The sequence below is a fragment of the Lampetra fluviatilis genome, chromosome 56 (assembly GCF_964198595.1).
Source record: "Lampetra fluviatilis chromosome 56, kcLamFluv1.1, whole genome shotgun sequence".
Classification (NCBI taxonomy): Eukaryota; Metazoa; Chordata; class Hyperoartia; order Petromyzontiformes; family Petromyzontidae; genus Lampetra; species Lampetra fluviatilis.
The window spans coordinates 8,666,527-8,686,159 of record NC_136330.1 but is presented as its reverse complement, the minus strand read 5'-3'; the positions used below and the strand labels follow the sequence as shown (position 1 = coordinate 8,686,159).

General features: G+C 56.7%; 1 protein-coding gene across 5 annotated transcripts in view; it reads right to left on the bottom strand.

The window, feature by feature from the left end:
- Nucleotides 1–7,044: 7,044 nt before the first annotated feature.
- Nucleotides 7,045–19,633, bottom strand: part of LOC144950172 (unconventional myosin-VIIa-like) — a 129,048-nt gene continuing 116,459 nt past the window's right edge. For 4 of the 5 annotated variants that reach the window (XM_078880246.1, XM_078880244.1, XM_078880242.1 and 1 more), the window contains 8 exons: nucleotides 19,312–19,425; nucleotides 17,424–17,511; nucleotides 16,625–16,731; nucleotides 13,872–14,057; nucleotides 12,937–13,053; nucleotides 11,040–11,123; nucleotides 10,114–10,233; nucleotides 7,045–7,152 (listed from right to left, as the gene is read on the bottom strand). In XM_078880246.1, the coding sequence (XP_078736372.1) occupies nucleotides 7,045–7,152; nucleotides 10,114–10,233; nucleotides 11,040–11,123; nucleotides 12,937–13,053; nucleotides 13,872–14,057; nucleotides 16,625–16,731; nucleotides 17,424–17,511; nucleotides 19,312–19,425 (924 nt within the window). Of the gene's footprint in view, nucleotides 7,153–10,113; nucleotides 10,234–11,039; nucleotides 11,124–12,936; nucleotides 13,054–13,871; nucleotides 14,058–16,624; nucleotides 16,732–17,423; nucleotides 17,512–19,311; nucleotides 19,426–19,633 lie in introns of those variants that run through there. The other variant, XR_013640350.1, reaches the window with a different exon arrangement.

Sequence of the window (19,633 nt, the reverse complement as noted above, 5' to 3'; positions counted from 1 at the left end):
CCCCCCCCCCCCCCCCGTGTCTCGCTAGTCCAGTGGCTCTTCACCTGGGGTGCACAACACCCGCTGGGGGTAGCGAGACATGGCCAGATTTGTTTAGAAGCACAATCATCGAAGCACAAATTAAGCAGGGGACCGTAAGTACAACTTTGTTTCATCAAACCCTCGATGTAGTTGGTAACATTGTACATCATTAACGACTGACAGCCAAAGGGGGGCAGGCTGCAGTGCAGGTTAAGAGCCACTGCTCTATGCGAATAGAGAATCCGCGAATGTTGTCCATCTACAGCAGTGTCCATCTGTGGGAGTGTCTGTGTCAATATACATATCGTTGTGGGTGCCACAACATCTATGATGAGAACTGCTCGAGTCCGCCCCGTGTCTCTCTGCAGTGTCACGTGTCTCTCTGCAATGTCACGTGTCTCTCTGCAGTGGCACGTGTCTCTCTGCAGTGTCACGTGTCTCTCTGCAGTGGCACGTGTCTCTCTGCAGTGTCACGTGTCTCTCTGCAGTGGCACTGGCTGGACCCCGCTCCCCGTCCCCACCGTGGCGTCGTCAGCAAGCGGCCTGGAGCCGGTCCTGGCTCACAATGGGAGCGCGCGTCAAGCCAACAAGCGAAGGGTCACCGATGTCATTTATTGAACAGCACTCGGAGCGGAAGAGCAACAAGGAGGAGATACAGGGCGACAGGGTGACGCACGACACACGGACACTCGCTACACGACAGCCACTACACAAGGTCACACGCTACGCCACACACTACCCCATACGCACCAGCCACACCACACGACACCACACACCCTACACACGGACATACACTACACATGGACAACCGCCGTTCACGAACAAGTGGCGGTGACCTCACCACGGCGCTTGTGCCAAGCTAGGTGCACTTTGAGGCCACGTGAAGTGTCGAAGGCTCGCTGGCAGGTCACGGGACAAACCCAGGTGGGTTGACTGGTAGATGCACCAGTTGTACCCCCTAATGTGCCAACTGTCTGCGTTTTATCCATCCAGCGCTCCGCTCGTTGTTGTGAGCGTTGCTCCTCTGCCCTCCGCTATTTCTGGAGGGCGACTGCCTCCAACTGCCCAGTAGCGTCCTTCACGAGTCTCCTCCACAGAGGCCGATCTTGACACTGCTGGTAACAGTCATCAGTAAGTTCAATCAGGTCCACATCCTTCTGTACCGCAGTAGTCCATCTCTTCTTCTCCAGCGCGTGTCGTGCCCGTTTAGCCCCCTCTATGCGGCCAAACAGAAGCTGCTTGGGCCTTCGGTGGCTGGGCATGCGCGCTACATGACCCAGCCAACACAGCCTTGCCTGCCGGAGGAGCTCACTGATGGGAATGCGTGCAAATCTTTCAAGGATTGGTGAGCTCCTCACAAAATACAGCCTGGTTAAACCCATGATGGATGGTAGGCATGCCAGCCTAAGAGAAGGGAGGGCATGACCGTGGCTGAGAAGACCCGAAGCTTCGTGTGGAGCGACAGAGCAGGTAGCTTCCACACATAATTACACAGTCGATGAAAAGATAATGCCACTCGACTGATTCGGAGTGAGACCTCGGCTGCCAAATCTGAGCTGTTCGTAAACACACTGCCCAGGTATGGAAAACTGTCCACTCTCTCCACAACTGCTCCATCACCAATGGGGAGTTGAGGAGTTGGAGTGTTTGATGGCACAACATACCCAGGCAGGTGCTTAGTTTTGGTGGGGCTGATGGCAAGGCCCCACCTCTCAGAGGCACGCTCCAGGTTCAGCAGCAGCGCCTCTGAGTGAGCAGCAATCACCAGATCATCGGCGTACATAACATGGTTGACAAATAGGGAGCCGGCGTTCCACAACTGCACCTGGGCATCGATCAGCCTCCCATTGTATCTGTACCAGATGGAGATTCCTCCGGTACCTCTAGGCAGATGCTTCTCGAACTACGTGGTCAAAGAAGATGTTAAATATCATCTTTGGGAGCCAGAGGACATCCCTGTCGCACCACAAGGTGAACAGGGAATGGCTCCCAGTCACGCAGCTTTACCCGGGCCTGTCCGTCATCATGAAGGTCCTTAATGATCGTGAGAATAGTCAGGGACTCCAAACGCACGAAGAACAACCCAGAGCCCTGGTCTACTGATGGTATCATAGGCCTGGATCAGGTCAATAACGCAGAGATGTAGGTCCTATTGAAACTCCCCACACCTCTGCTGTGTCAGACAGAGAAATGTCGTCTGTGCAGGACCGCCCTGGCCTGAAACCACATTGGGGCTCTGCAAGCCTCTCCTCAGTGCGCTGCCTGCCAAGGGGGCGATGTTGAATAATCCTTGCCAGGTCGAACCATAACACAGACAACACCACACACATTACACCCATCACATGACACACGCTGCACCACACGCGCACACAATACACCATGCCACATCCTCCACCGGCACCACACGCATTACGCAGCCAGCACTAACCACACGCACCTCGCCACGCATTAACCCGCGTGCACAGATACACTTCCCCACACACACTAACCCACAAAGCGTATGATACAGCGCAAAATCCACCTCCACTAACATCGACAGGCGCGGGCCGCTTCGGCCCCTGAGCTCTGTGGGGCGCGAGCCGCGTGTCCTGCGATCTGCTCCGAGGGCATCGCTCTCGACCCTCCGTCCGACTCGCATCTCCACGTTTGTTTTTTGGGGGGGGGGGGGGTCTCAGGGGGGGGGGGGGGGGGTCCCAGGGGGGGGGGTCTCAGTCTGAGCAGACGCTGCCGATGCTCCCGTCTGGGGGCGGCTCCGGTCTCCTCTGCAGGGAGGGCGGGGGGGGGGGCGGGGCCTGCCTGGCCCACCGCCTGCCACGTGCCCACCGCCTGCCACGTGCCCACCGCCTGCCACGTGCCCACCGCCGAGCGTGACCGCGAGCTCGGGCGAACGGGGGCTTAGCACCCCCTACCCCCACTCATACCACCCAAAAAGACAAAGATCCCCCGTGTAGCCTGCGACAGGCTGCTGGGGCAAGTGCTGTTAGCGAGTAGCACCTACGAAGGCCGGCACGGCACACGAGGGCGTGGGTGGCCAGCACCTCGCCCGGCCGCCTTTGTCTCCCCAGTGGCAATGTTTACGCAGCGTGCCAGGTACTCATTTGAGGCCGAGTCGACCTAGGGGACGCCCGTGACCGGTTCAGATAATCGTCACCGGTGTCGTCGGTGTTGGCCGTGAGCGGGAATCGAACTCGAGATCCGGCCGTGTCCGTCCGCTGCTCAATGAGCGGCATGGGCTTCCGCTTGCTGAACGAAGACGTGATAAGGGGCCGCCCATAAATGACGTCACGCGATTTTGGACGATTTTTGACCACCCCCCCTCGTCACACGGCATCACAAAAAGTCAGACCCCCCCTCAAATATGACGTCACAAAGCTCTGCCCCCCCCCCCCCCAAAGTAAAACATACTTCAATTCGCTTTAAACTATTGTCATTGTAGTGCGTATTTAATGTGGCGCTGTACTCTGATGTTGTAGGAGAAAACATTGATTAAAAAGTCTATTTAATTAATTAGAACGTGGTGTCTATGTTTATTTAAAGTTGCGCATTTTGATGTGACGTCACATTTCTCAAACCCCCCCGCCCCCCTCGTCACACATCGTCACAAATGTCTGACCCCACCCCCCCAGGTGCGTGACGTCATTTATGGACGACCCCTAAGGTCGCACCCATTACACCCAAAGTGCACGCCAGAAATGGACCACAACAGCTTTGCCGACCTTGTCAAGGAACGTGAATCACCGCCACGGCAACCGCGCACATCGTGGGCAGCCATCGCACGAGGACGTCGCTGCAGCACGCGGCACCAGACGCCCCCTGGCGGCTGCCTGCGCCGCTCTTCGTCGCGACACCGGGAAGCCACTGGGGCGATGCACTTTCATCAATCTCGATCGTCAACTCAGTGCTTTGAAACTGCTTTGTGTGCTCCGTTTGTTGTCCTTCTCCCGCACACTCCGATTGTCTACGTAGGGTGTGAAAGAAGTTCAACGTACATAACCGCTGCGCCAACGCTCCCCATCCCACCCCTTACCAAACCTGCTCGGTGATGTTGACTACCTCGCCTGGAGTGCAGGAGGTCGTGGGTTCGATCCTAAACCTGACTGCTGCTGCTGTATATTTGTAGTTTGCGTCTCTCTCTCTCCCCGTGGAGATGTTAACTACCTCGCCTGGTGTGCAGGAGGTCGTGGGTTCGATCCTAACCCTGCTGCTGTATATTTGTAGTTTGCGTCTCTCTCTCTCCTCGTGGAGATGTTGACTACCTCGCCTGGAGTGCAGGAGGTCGTGGGTTCGATCCAGACCCTGACCGACGCCTGCTGCTGTAGATTTGGAATATGCGTCTCTCTCTCATCATCATCGCGGTGGCTAGGAGATGTTAACTACCTCGCCTGGTGTGCAGGAGGTCGTGGGTTCGATCCTAACCCTGACGGCCGCTGCTGTATATTTGTAGTTTATGTGTCTCTCCCTCTCCGTGGAGATGTTAACTACCTCGCCTGGGGTACAGGAGGTCGTGGGTTCGATCCCAACCCTGGCGAAGGCCGCTGCTGTACATTTGGAGTTTGTGGTGTCTTCCTCTCACTCTCTTTCCCTGTGGTCGCGTGGATTTGTCTCCACATTCATCCTCAACACCGACCACGTGCTCAGAGTACCTGTGCTGCTGCTGCTGCTGCTACAAAGAGCCACGTGATGATGGGTGACGAGCCCTCTTCTCGTTCAGCTATCGTTTGCGACTGCCACGTAGCCAGGTCGATGTCTAAAAAGCGAGAGACCTCTATTGTGTAGAGAACTGAGCGAGTCCTACACCCGGTAACGTAAAAAAAGAGTTCAATCGTTTGGTTTGGGTCGCGAGAAACTCGCGGCGACACCGTGACGGCTGTGACGACCTCGTTGGCTAGAGCCAGGAGATTATAATCATCATTATAATCATCATCGTCATCATCATCATTGTCATCATTATTGTCATCATCATTGTCATCATCATTGTCATCATCATCATTATTGTCATCATCATCGTTATTGTCATCATCGTTATTGTCATCATCATCATTATTATTGTCATCATCATCATCAATATCGTTGTCGTCGTTGTTGTGATAGCCGCATAGGGGGAGGAGGGAGGGAGGGAAGAGACTGTGATGGTGGTGGTTGGGAGGGGATTTCGAAGTGGAGTAGCAGTGGGGGGTGGAGTGGGGGGTGGAGTGGGGGGCCCTGAGGGGGCACCGAGATGGGGGGGCTGCGGTGAGCCCCGGGGGGTCGGAGGGAGTGGGGGCGGCGTGGGGGACGAGCGCCTGGCGAATCCGCACCCTCTCTCAACTCTCTCTACAAACTCTCTCTCCTCTCTCTCCTCTGCCAACTCTCTGCTCTCTTTGCGTCATTAGACGCGTGTGTGTGTATGGTGGCGTGTGTGTGGTGGTGTGTGTGTGTGTGGTGGTGTGTGTGTGTATGGTGGTGTGTGTATGGTGGTGTGTGGTGGTGTGTGTGTGTATGGTGGGGTGTGTGTGGTGGTGTGTGTATGGTGGGGTGTGTTGGTGTGTGTATGGTGTGTGTGTGTTGGTGTGTATATGGTGGTGTGTGTATGGTGGCGTGTGTGTGTGTATGGTGGTGTGTGTTTGTTGGTGTGTGTGTTGGTGTGTGTGTGCATGTAAACGTGTGTGTGTATGGTGGGGTGTGTGTGTTGGTGTATGGTGGTGTGTGTGTGAACATGTGTATGGTGGCGTGTGTGTGTATGGTGGCGTGTGCGTGTGTGTATGGTGGCGTGTGCGTGTGTGTGTATGGTGGCGTGTGCGTGTGTGTGTGTGTGTATGGTGGCGTGTGTGTGTGTGTATGGTGGCGTGTGTGTGTGTATGGTGGTGTGTGTGTGTGTATGGTAGTGTGTGTGTGCATGTAAACGTGTGTATGTGTTCGTGTCTCTCAGCCTGCTTTGTCACCTGTAGGGTCACCCCCATCTCCTGTAGGGTCACCCTCTCTCCTGTAGGGTCACCCCCATCTCCTGTAGGATCCAGCTGTCTCCTGTAGGGTCACCCTCTCTCCTGTAGGGTCACCCCCATCTCCTGTAGGATCCAGCTGTCTCCTGTAGGGTCACCCTCTCTCCTGTAGGGCCTCTCCCTGTCTCCTGTAGGATTCCCCTGTCCCCTGTAGGATCACATGTGCTCGTCGTAGCTGGAGGAGCTGTCTTCCTCGAGAGGTGTCACTCTCAGCCACGCATCTCCCAGGTGGCTGCCTCTGCTGCAATAGTCCACCTCTGCGTCTGTGTGTGTGTCTGTGTGTCTGTCTGTGTGTCTGTCTGTGTGTCTGTCTGTGTGTCTGTCTGTGTGTGTGTCTGTGTGTCTGTCTGTGTGTGTGTCTGTGTGTGTGTCTGTGTGTGTGTCTGTGTGTCTGTCTGTGTGTCTGTCTGTGCGTGCATCTGTGTGTGTGTCTGTGTGTCTGTCTGTGTGTGTGTCTGTGTGTCTGTATCTTTCCCTGTCTGAGAGTCTGTCTGTGTGCCTGTCTGTGAGTCTGTACGTTTGCTTGTCTGCGTGTCCGTCTGTGTATCTGTCGTCTGTGTGTGTGTCTGCGATGTGTGCGCCTGTGTGTGTGTCGGTGAGGTTGTATGTCTGTGTGTCCGTGTGTATGTCCGTGTGTCTGTATGTTTGTGTGTCTGCGTATCTCTGTGCGTGCATGTCATGGTCTCTCTCTGTCCCCGTGTCTCTGCTTGTCCCCGTGTCTCTGCTCCCCGTGTCTCTGCTTGTCCCTGCGTCTCTGCTGGTGCCCCCCGCGTCTCTGCTGGTGCCACCCGCGTCTCTGCTGGTGCCCCCCGCGTCTCTGCCCGCCTGCCCGCTGGGCGCGTGCGGGAGCCCTGCCCAGGCGGCAGCGCGGTAGTGCGACTGCCAGGCACAGCGGTAGCCAACCCAGCGCACAACCTGCAGCAGCGCCCCCCACTCCCTGCACCACACGGGGGGAGGGGGGGGGGTTAGCGTGTCTGGTGCGGTGTAGAGTGTGTGGGGTGCCGGGTGCCGGGTGCCATGTGCCGGGTGCCGGGACTCGCCTCAATCACTTGCCGGCCGAGCCCGCCGCGTGTCCTCCCCCCGTTCTCTGGCGGCTCATCACGGACATCAGCTGGCTGATGTAGGAGGTCAGGAGGTCGTCCATCTTATAGCCCTATGCAGACGCACGCGCACACACGCACGCATTGCACCAGCAGCAGCAGCAGCGCAGGTCATCTGTAGGGGTGTCTGTGGTGGTGGTGGCACAGGGGGAGACTTGCAAAGGACGCTACTGAGCAGTTGGAAGTGGTCAACAGCAGCACAGGGCAGAGGAGGGACGCTCCCAACAACGAGCGGAGCGCCGGGTGGCTAAAATACAGGGAGTTGGCAAAATAGGGGGCACAGGTGGTGCTGGGCCTCCCCTAGGTCGACTCAGCCTAAAAGCAGTAGCTGGTACGATGTCTAAACATCGCCACTAGGGAGACAAAAGCGGCCGGGCGTGGTGTTGGCCACCCACCCCCTCGTGTGCCGTGCCGACCTTTATAGGTGCTCACTAACAGCACTTGCCCCTACAGTCTGCTAAGGCTATAGGGGGATCTTTGATATTTGTATGTGTGTGAGCGTGTTTGTGTGTGAGCGTGTTTGTGTGTGAGCGTGTGTGTGTGTGAGCTTGTGTGAGCGTGTGGGTGTGTAAGCGTGTGTGTGCGTGAGCGTGTGTGAGCGGCAAAAACCCCCTACCTCCTCGTGGTACCGGACGGGAAACGTTGTCGTGGACAGTGCTGTGAGGGGAAGGGTCTATGACATCTCCTGGCCAAACCCCATTTGGCGGAGCCAGGAGATTGAATCTTTACCCTCGGGGCTCCTCCAGAAACAACAAAAAGCCACTACGGATGGCCACGTGGAATGTTCGAACACTCACTGCGAAGGAGAGGCTGCCACTCCTCTGCCGGGAGCTGGACCGGTACCACCTGGATCTCTGTGGTATTCAGGAGGTCTGGTGGACCGGTTCTGGCTCCTGCCACCATGAAGGGTGGACAGTCCTCTATTCGGGGCAGGAGACTGCCAAACAACAGGGAGTGGCTCTTCTTCTGAAGAAAAGAATGAAGGGGGCGTGGGAGCGTGGCGGTGAGGTGTGGGAAGCTGTAAGCCCCAGGCTACTTTGGGCTCGCATTCCCATCAACCGGAGGCGAGGAGTGGTGGTCGAAGATGAACATCAGTGGAGGGATGCAGGCAAGGCCTTATATGACCTCCTGTCACAGGTGCTGGCTAAAGTGGCCACTCGTTGTTGGGTGACTTCAATGCCCGAGTTGGTCATGATGCTGGCACCTGGTCTGGAGTGATTGGAAGGCATGGGCCAGATCAGCTCAATAACAATAGTAGGAGGCTGCTAGATTTTGTGTAGCCCATGGGCTTGTAATTACCAATACGGCGCATCCACACAACATCATGGATACATGCCGGGTCCAAGCAAGAACATCTGCTGGACCACAAAGTGACGGAACAGCGGATGGAGGCCCATGTCCTTGACACCAGGACCTACCGTGGAGCTGATCTGCCCTCTGACCATCGACTTGTCATCTGTAAGATGCGCCTGCCATTCTTCCACTCGGGTGGTGGGTGTACACCTAGAACCCCATTCATACCTAAGGTGGCCTGGTTTCAGCTACCTGATGAAAGTTGCAAGTGAGAATTTCATCATCGCTTGCGGCTGGGGTTGGCAACGTGTGGTATTATTTAACATCTATTTTGACCACGTAGTTCGTGAAGCCTTCAATGGCTGTACCGGGGGAATTTCCACTTGGTACAGATATAATGGGAGGCTGATCGATGCCCGGGTGCGGTCAAGAGATGGCTCCCTATTGGTCAACCACGTTATGTATGCTGATGATCTGGTAATTGCCGCTCACTCAGAGGAGGAGTTGGAGGCGCTGCTGCTGAAACTGGAGTGTGCCACTAAGAGGTGGGGCCTTACCATCAGCCCCACCAAAACTAAGCACCTGCCTGGGTATTTTGTACCATCGGGCACTCCACCCCCACAACTCCCAATCGGTGATGGGGCAGTTGTGGAGAGGGTGGAGAGTTTCCCATACCTGGGCAGTGTGCTCATGACCGGCTCCCGTTTGACAGCAGAGGTCTGACTCAGAATCAGTCGAGCGGCATTATCTTTTCATCGGTTGCGTAACGCTGTGTGGAAGCTACCTGGTCTGTCGCTCCGCACGAAGCTTCAAGTCTTCTCGGCCATGGTCATTCCCTCCCTTCTCTATGCTTGCGAAACGTGGACCCCCTAATGGAGCATCTGCGCTGATTGTAAACATTTAGGCTGGCCGGCCTACGATCCATCCTGGGTTTAACCAGGCTGGATTGTGTGAGGACCTCACAAATCCTTGAAAGATGTGGACAAAGTCCCATCGGTGAGTTCTTCCGGCAGGCAAGGCTACATTGCCTGGGTCATGTAGCCCGCATTCCCAGCCACCGCATGCCTAAACAGCTTTTGTTCGGCCGGATAAAGGGGGCTAAACGGGCGCAGCACAGGCTAGAGAAGAGATGGAGTGATGTGGTACAGGAGGACGTGGAGCCTGAGTGGACTTGCCGATGACTGGTACCAGCAGTGTCAAGATCAGCCTCTGTGGAGGAGGCTCGTGAAGGATGCTACTGGGCAGTTGGAGGCAGTAGTCCTCCAACAACAATGGAGGGCGAAGAAGCGATGCTCACAACAACGAGCGGAGCGCCGGTTGGCTAAAGCACAGCAACTTGGCGCAGCCAATCGCCTCAGTCAGTCGACCTGTGGCATCTGGGTCTGCACCGTGACCTCCTGCCAGCGGGCATTCGACATGTCACGTTACATCACCGTCACGTAGTGGCGAATGGCGGTTGTTGTTGTTGCGTGTGTGAGCGTGTGGGTGTGTGTGCGTGTGTGTGTGAGCGTGCGTGTGTGTGTGTGAACGTGGGTGTGTGTGTGTGTGTGTGTGAGCATGTGTGTGTGTGTGAGCGTGTGTGAGCGTGTGTGAGCGTGTGTGTGTGCGTGTGTGTGTGAGCGTGTGTGTGTGAACGTGTGTGTGTGTGTGTGAGCGTGTGTGTGTGTGTGAGCGTGTGTGAGCGTGTGAGCGTGTGTGAGCGTGTGGGTGTGTGTGCGTACCAGCGAAGTCTCGCACAGCAGTTTGCTGCCGCGCACCAGGTTTCCGATGGTCATGTGGAAGTACGTGTTTCCACTACTCCAGTTGGAGATCTTGGTGAAGGGGTGGGTGGCCAGGATGTCCTGCGCAGACACACGCTCGGATGAGCGTGGGTGAGCGTGGGTGAGCGCGGGTGAGCGTGGGTGAGCGTGGGTGAGCGTGAGTGAGCGTGGGTGAGCGCGGGTGAGCTTGGGTGAGTGTGGGTGAGCGCGGGTGAGCGCGGGTGAGCGTGCGGAAAGGGACAGCGGAGTCGCAACACCCTCACCGACATCGGGACGTGCCGAACACGAAGACACAAAGACAAAGATCCCCCGTGTAGCCTTAACAGACTGTTGGGGCAAGTGCTGTTCATGAGCACCTATGAAGGCCAACACGGCACACGGGTGGGTGGCCAGCACCACGCCCGGCGGCCTTTGTCTCCCCAGTGGCGATGTTTACACACCGCACCAGGTACTCATTTGTGGCTGAGTCAACCTTGGGGAGGCCCAGGACCAGTTCAAATAATCGTCATCAATTTTGGCCGTGAGCGGGAATCAAACTATGCCGGGATCGTAGCGCAGCGCGTTAACCACTACACGACCGCTCCCCAATACTCACACACGCACACACGTACGCACAAGCACGCACACACGTACGCACAAGCACGCACACACGTACACACACACGCACGTACACACACACGCACTCACACACGCACACACGCACGCACAAGCACGCACACACATACGCACAAGCACGCACACACGTACGCACACACGCACGCACACACGTACACACACACGCACGTACACACGCACGCACACACGTACGCACACACGCACAAGTACACACACTCACGCACACACGTAAGCGCAAGCACACACACGCGTGCACCCCCCCGCCCCCTCACCTTGCTGGACGGGTGGATGAGGCCGACCCCGTTGCGGTTGATGGCGATGAGCAGCACCTCCGGGTAGTTGGGCTCCGTCGTTTGCTGGGGGACACAGAGAGCGTGCGTCACCGTGGCAACCACCACCTCCTCACCACCTCCTCCTCATCACCACCTCCTCACCAACACCTCCTCCTAACCAACACCTCACCAACACCTTCTCCTACTGACCAACACCTCACCAACACCTCACCAACACCTCCTCACCAACACCTCCTCCTAACCACCTCCTCACCACCTCCTCCTCATCAACACCTCCTCACCACCTCCTCACCAACACCTCCTCCTAACCAACACCTCACCAACACCTCCTCCTACTGACCAACACCTCACCAACACCTCACCAACACCTCACCAACACCTCCTCACCACCTCCTCACCAACACCTCCTACTGACCAACACCTCCTCACCACCTCCTCACCAACACCTCCTCACCAACACCTCCTCACCAACACCTCCTCACCACCACCTCACCACCTCCTCACCAACACCTCCTCCTAACCACCTCCTCCTAACCAACTCCTCACCACCTCCTCATCACCACCTCCTCACCAACACCTCCTCCTAACCAACACCTCACCAACACCTTCTCCTACTGACCAACACCTCACCAACACCTCACCAACACCTCACCAACACCTCCTCACCACCTCCTCACCAACACCTCCTCCTAACCACCTCCTCACCACCTCCTCCTCATCAACACCTCCTCACCACCTCCTCACCAACACCTCCTCCTAACCAACACCTCACCAACACCTCCTCCTACTGACCAACACCTCACCAACACCTCACCAACACCTCCTCACCACCTCCTCACCAACACCTCCTACTGACCAACACCTCCTCACCACCTCCTCACCAACACCTCCTCACCACCTCCTCACCACCACCTCACCACCTCCTCACCAACACCTCCTCCTAACCACCTCCTCACCACCTCCTCCTCATCAACACCTCATCACCAACACCTCCTCCTAACCAACACCTCACCAACACCTCCTCCTACTGACCAACACCTCACCAACACCTCATCAACACCTCCTCACCACCTCCTCACCACCACCTCACCACCTCCTCACCAACACCTCCTCCTAACCACCTCCTTACCACCTCCTCCTCACCGACACCTCCTCCTCACCACCTCCTCACCACCACCTCCTCACCACCTCCTCACCAACACCTCCTCCTAACCACCTCCTCCTCACCACTACCTCCTCACCACCTCCTCACCAACACCTCATCCTAACCACCTCCTCCTCACCACCACCTCCTAACCTCCTCCTCACCAACACCTCCTCCTAACCACCACCTCCTCACCACCTCCTCACCAACACCTCCTCCTAACCACCTCCTCCTCACCACCACCTCCTAACCACCTCCTCACCAACACCGCCTCCTAACCACCTCCTCACCACCACCTCCTCACCACCTCCTAACCACCACCTCCTCACCACCACCTCCTCACCACCACCTCCTCACCACCTCCTCACCACCACCTCCTAACCACCTCCTCACCACCTCCTCCTCACCAACACCTCCTCCTCACCACCTCCTCACCATCTCCTCCTCACCAACACCTCCTGCTAACCACCACCGTGACGACGGCGCCACCGTCTGCTGGATCATCAACGAGTCATCACCCAGATGGACACCCAGGTCGCGGAAACGTCATTGGAGGAGGAGGGGGGTGGGGGGGGTGAGAGGGAGGAGGGGGAGAGGGGAGGAGGGGGGGGAGGGGGAAAGAGGTGGGGGGAGGAGGGGAGGGGGGAGGAGAGGGGAGGAGGGGGAGAGGGGAGGGGGAGAGGGGAGGGGGAGGGGGGAGGAGGGGGAGAGGAGGGGGGGGTGTCTGTTTACCTTCACCTCGAAGAATGCCGACCCGAATGTGGGCCACTTGTAGATGATCTTGAGGAAGGCGAGCTTGGCCTCGTCCCGCGACTTGCCCGCGTGCTTGTTGTAGGCTGCGATGATGGCCTTGCACCACCACGGCACACACAGATAAAGACAAAGAGCTCACGTATAGCCTCAACACACTGCAGGGGCAAGTGTTGTTAGCGAGCAACACCTATGAAGGCCGGCATGGCACACGAAGGGGGTGGGTGGCCAGCACCACGCCCGACCGCCTTTGTCTCCCCAGTGGCGATGTTTAGACACCGCGCCAGCGACTTATTTGAGGCTGAGTTAACCTAGGGTAGGCCCAGGAACAGCTCGGATAATTGTAAATGGTGTTGGCCGTGAGCGAGAATCAAACTCGGGTCACCAGGTTCGTAACACACACACACGTTAACACACGCGCATAAACTTTTAACAAAAACTATTTTTACTTCCCCAGGTAAGTCCCACTGATCTGTACAGCTCTTTGTCAAAAGCGACCTATCACTAATGAAGGCTCAGCGAAGCGGCTTCTCACGTGGACATATATAGCAGCCAAACACTCTGAACGCGTGGTGACGTTCATGATAAATGTGGAAGGTAAAACTGGAGGACCCAGAGAATAATCCACGCAACCACGGAGAGAGAGAGAGACGCAAACTCCAAATATACAGCAGCAGCAGCAGGTGTCAGGATCGTGATCAAACCCACAACTTCCTGCATACCAGGCGAGGTAGTTAACATCTCATAGCCACCATGGCGACCAATACACGTGTGTTAACGCGTGTGTGTGTGCGTGTACGTGCGTGCGTGTGTGTGTGCCCACGTGTGCGTGCGTGCGTGCGCGTGCGTGCATGCGTGTGTGTGTGCGTGCGTGCGTGTGTGCGTGCCCGCGCCCGCTTGTGTCGGCCCTCCCTCACTCGCTTCCACTCGTCGGGCGCCAGCTGCTTGACGAGGTCGCTGGGCAGCAGCTCGCGCAGCATCTTCACCAGGTTGGCGTACTGCGTCTTGTCGTCGTGGAAACGCGCGCGGAACACCAACGCCGCCAGCTGCGCCGCCTCCTCGCGCGAGCACTTGTGGTACCCGCGCAGGTACTTGGGCAGCTCCTAGCCACGATCGGGCACGCGCGAGCGCACACACACACGCACGTGCACAAGTGTGACGTGCGTGTGTGCGTGTGACGTGTGTGCGTGTGATGTGTGTGCGTGTGATGTGTGTACTGCGTGTGTGTGGTGTGCGTGTGATGTGTGTACTGCGTGTGTGTGGCGTGCGTGTGATGTGTGTACTGCGTGTGTGCTGCGTGCATCACATACACACCCAAGTGTGTGTATGTGTGTATGTACATATTTGCCACTAAGTCAACATGGTGCGTGTGCCAGGAGGTCACGGTAGAGACCCAGGTGCCATGGGTTGAGTGTGCGAGTGTGTGTGTGAGTGTGTGAGTGAGTGTGTGTGTGTGAGTGTGTGTGAATGTGTGAGTGTGTGTGTGAGTGTGTGTGTGAGTGTGTGTGTGAGTGTGTGTGTGAGTGAGTGTGTGAGTGTGTGTGTGTGAGTGTGTGTGTGAGTGTGTGAGTGTGTGTGAGTGTGTGTGTGAGTGTGTGAGTGAGTGTGTGAGTGTGTGAGTGTGTGTGTGTGTGTGAGTGTGTGTGAATGTGTGAGTGTGTGTGTGAGTGTGTGTGTGAGTGTGTGTGTGAGTGTGTGTGTGAGTGTGTGAGTGTGTGTGAGTGTGTGTGTGAGTGTGTGAGTGTGTGTGTGAGTGTGTTAGTGTGTGTGTGAGTGTGTGTGTGTGAGTGTGTGTGTGAGTGTGTGTGTGAGTGTGTGAGTGTGTGTGTGAGTGTGTTAGTGTGTGTGTGAGTGTGTGTGTGTGAGTGTGTTAGTGTGTGTGTGAGTGTGTGTGTGTGAGTGTGTGTGTGAGTGTGTGTGAGTGTGTGTGAGTGAGTGTGTGAGTGTGTGTGTGAGTGTGTGAGTGTGTGTGTGAGTGTGTGTGTGTTAGTGTGTGTGTGAGTGTGTGTGTGTGAGTGTGTGTGTGAGTGTGTGTGTGTGCTCACACACACAAAGACAAAGATCCCTCGAACAGCCTTAACAGACTGTTGGGGCAAGTGCTGTTAGTGATTAGCACCTATGAAGGGTGGCACAGCACACGACGGAGTGAGTGGCCAGCACCACGCCCGGCCGCCTTTGTCTCCCCAGTTCACACACCGCACCAGGTACTCATTGAGTCGACCTAGGGGAGGCCCAGTACCGGTTCAGATCAATGTCACTGGTGGTGTTGGTCGTGAGCGAGGGTTCGTAGCACAGCGTGCTAACCGCTACAACACCCCTCATGCACACACACACAACAACAACCGCCATTCGCCACTAAGTGGCGGTGACGTCACCAGGACGCTTGTGACAGGCTATGTGCACCTTGGGGCCACGTGAATTGTCGAACGCCCGCTGGCAGGAGGTCACGGGCAGACCCAGGTGCCACGGGTCGACTGACTGAGATGACTGAGAGTCTGACTGGCTGATGCACCACCTGTGCCCCCTACTGTGCCAACTTGCTGTGCTTTAGCCACCCGGCGCTCCGCTCGTTGTTGTGAGCGTCGCTCCTCCGCCCTCCGTTGTTGTTGGAGGGCGACTGCCTCCAACTGCCCAGTAGCGTCTTTCACGAGCCTCCTCCACTGAGGCCGATCTTGACACCGCTGGTACCAATTATCGGCAAGTCCACTCAGCTCCACGCCCTCCTGTACCACATCACTCCATCTCTTCTCTAGCCCGTCCCGCGCCCGTTTAGCCCCCTCCATCCGGCCGAACAAAAGCTGTTTGGGCATGCGGGCTACATGGCCCAGCCAACGCATTCTTGCCTGCCGGAGAAGATCACTGATTGGACTTTGTCCAGATCTTTCGAGGATTTGTGAGCTCCTCACACAATCCAGCCTGGTTAAACCCAGGATTGATGGTAGGCAGGCCAGCCGAAATGTTTATAACCGGCGAAGATGTTCCATTAGGGGGGTCCATGTGGCCGAGAAGACTCGAAGCTTCGTGCGGAGCGACAGACCAGGTAGCTTCCACACAGCGTTACGCAACCGATGAAAAGATAATGCCGCTTGACTGATTCGGAGTGAGACCTCTGCTGTTAAACCGGAGTTGTGGGGGTGGAGTGTCCGATGGTACAAAATACTCAGGCAGGTGCTTAGTTTTGGTGGGGCTGATGGTAAGGCCCCACCCCTTAGTGGTACACTCCAGTTTCAGCAGCAGCGCCTCCAACTCCTCCTCTGAGTGAGCTTTCAATTACCAGGTCGTCGGCATACGTAACATGTTTCACTAATAGGGAGCCATCCCTTGACCACACCCGGGCATCAATCAGCCTCCCATTCTATCTGTACCAGATGGAAATTCCTCCGGTACAGCTACTGAAGGCTTCACGAACTACGTGGTCGAAATAGATGTTAAATAATGTTGGAGCCAGAGGATATCCCTGTCGCACCCCATGGTGTACAGGGAATGGGTCTGACTCCCGGCCACGTAGTTTTACACACATACACCCACTGCATAACACACACGCATTACATACACACACACACGCATCACATACACACTCCACACATTGCACACACACGCATTACATACACACTGCACACACTGCACACACTGCACACACTGCACACACTGCACACACGCAGAGGCTCACCTGGTGGTAGTGAAAGATGGAGTCAGCCATGTGGTCTTTGCCAGGGACGGCATTGGTCCAGAGCTTCCTCATGAAGAAAATCTGATAGGAGAGGGAGGGCGTCGCGCCTGCCAGGGAGCACACACGCACATCGCACACGCACATCACACACGCATCACACACGCATCACACACGCACATCACACACGCATCACACGCACATCACACACGCATCACACACACAGCACACACGCATCACACACGCAGCACACACGCAGTACACGCACATCACACACGCAGTACACGCACATCACACACGCATCACACACACAGCACACACGCATCACACACGCTCATCACACACGCATCACACACGCACATCACACACGCATCACACGCACATCACGCACGCATCACACACGCACATCACACACGCAGTACACACGCAGCACACGTACATCACACAGGTATCTCACACGCACAGCACACACGCACATCACACACGCACATCATACACGCGCAATACACATGCATCACACACGCAGCACACGCACATCACACACGCATCACACATGCAGTACACACGCATCTCACACGCACATCACACACGCACATCACACACGCACATCACACACGCACATCACACACGCACATCACACACGCAGTACACATGCATCACACACGCAGCACACACGCAGCACACATGCATCACACACGCGGAGTAGTGTCAGGGCGGGGTCAGAGCAGGGTCAGAGTGGGGTCAGGATGGGGTCAGGGTGAGGTCGACGTGGGGTCAGGGTGGGGTCAGAGTGCACACTCACCCTCCTTGCTGGGCCGAGTCTTGCGGATCCAGTCCGTCAGGTGTCTGACGAAGTCGAAGAAGAAATCTCCCTCCGGCACGCTGATGACCTGCGGTGCGGAGACAGAGAAAGCACACGCAGCACCATCATCAGCATCAGCAGCCATGGTCCATCCAATGCTGGATGGAGGCTCGCGCAGCCGCTGCCGGCTCGTGTGCAGGAGCTTCCACATTGAGTGTCTCACCAGCAGGGCAAGGCTCGCCCGAATCAATGCTGGTGAACTGCCAGATGGGTGCGTGCTTGAGTGCATGAGTGCATGAGTGTGTGCATGTGTGTACGTGTGTGTGCGTGTGTGTACGTGTGTGTGCGTGTGTGTACGTGCATGTGTGTGTGCGTGCATATGTGTGTGTGCGTGCATGTGTGTGTGTCTTTGTATACTGAAGATTAAAATCAGTGACGGGATGGAGGCAAGGCTAATCAGATGTCATCTATAACATCCTGTTCCCAGGTGCTGGCGAAGGGATAGAGTCATCCTGTTGGACGACTTTACTGCCTGACTTTAGCTGGCACCTGTTCGCAGGTGCCAGCTAAAGTGGCCCCTCGGGATCGAGTCATCTTGTTGGGTGACTTCAATGCCTGAGTTGGTCATGACGCAGACACCTGGTTTGGAGTGATTTCAAGGCACGAGCCAGTTCAGCTCAATAACAACGGTAGGCGGGGGCTGCTAGACTTCTGTGCAGCCCATGGGATTGTAATCACCAACACGCCGTTCCGGCATCGGCGCATTCACACCACATCATGGATGCACGCCGGCTCCAAGCAAGGACATCTGCTGCTCTCCACGGACTCCTCTCATTACGAACATTCGACTTACGAACTTTCAGAGATACGATCAAACCCTGTCCGTATGTCCAACTGCCTCTTCAGACCGAGAGTTGTAAGTTCCACCGCCGCGCAATAGATGGCGGTGGTGGCATCTACGTCTGCAGAGCGTGAAGAACCAATGGCATCTAGAGGAGATTATATAACGTTTAAAGTCATTCCCCGTGTTCAGTGTCCACGCCGTGCAACATGTTTGGAATCGACGGGAGTAAAGTTGGACTCGCAAACAAATCGACTTACGAACAGACGTGTGGAACCTAACTCGTTCACAAGTCGAGGAGTCCCTGCATATCGTTAAGGAAGTGCGGCTGTGGGCCCATGTCCTCGACAGCGGGACCTGCCGTGGAGCTGATCTTCCTACTGACCACTGGCTTGCCATGTAAGATGCGCCTACCATACTCATAGAGGGGCTCCTAGAGAGAGGGGCCCCTGAAGAGAAGAAGCCCTGTGGGGAGGGACCCCTGTGGTGCTGGGGGACCCCTGTGGTGGTGGGGGACCCCTGTGGTGATGGGGGACCCCTGTGGTGATGGGGGACCCCTGTGGTGGTGGGGGACCCCTGTGGTGATGGGGGACCCCTGTCGTGATGGGGGACCCCTGTGGTGATGGGGGACCCCTGTGGTGGTGGGGGACCCCTGTGGTGATGGGGGACCCCTGTGGTGATGGGGGACCCCTGTGGTGGTGGGGGACCCCTGTGGTGGTGGTAGGGGACCCCTGTGGTGATGGGGGACCCCTGTGGTGGTGGGGGACCCCTGTGGTGGTGGTAGGGGACCCCTGTGGTGGTAGGAGACCCCTGCTGTGGTGGTGGTAGGGGACCCCTGTGGTGGTGGTGGTGGTGGTAGGAGACCCCTGCTGTGGTGGTGGTGGTAGGGGACCCCTGTGGTGGTGGTGGTGGTGGTGGTAGGAGACCCCTGCTGTGGTGGTGGTGGTAGGGGACCCCTGTGGTGGTGGTGGTGGTGGTGGTAGGAGACCCCTGCTGTGGTGGTGGTGGTAGGGGACCCCTGTGGTGGTGGTGGTGGTGGTAGGGGACCTTGTCTGCGATCTTGACGAAGAGGCTGAATCCCTCGGCGCTCTTGAGGTGCAGACGCGCTGCGATGCTCCCACAGAAGTCCTTGGCACGCGTACACGACTCTACCTCAAACGCCTGCACACACACACAGACACACATACACACACACATGTACACACACACACAGACACACACACGTGTACACGACTCTACCTCAAACGCCTGCACACACACATACACACACACACGCGTACACACACACACAGACACACACACACACGTGTACACGACTCTACCTCAAACGCCTGCACACACACACATACACACACAGACACACACACGC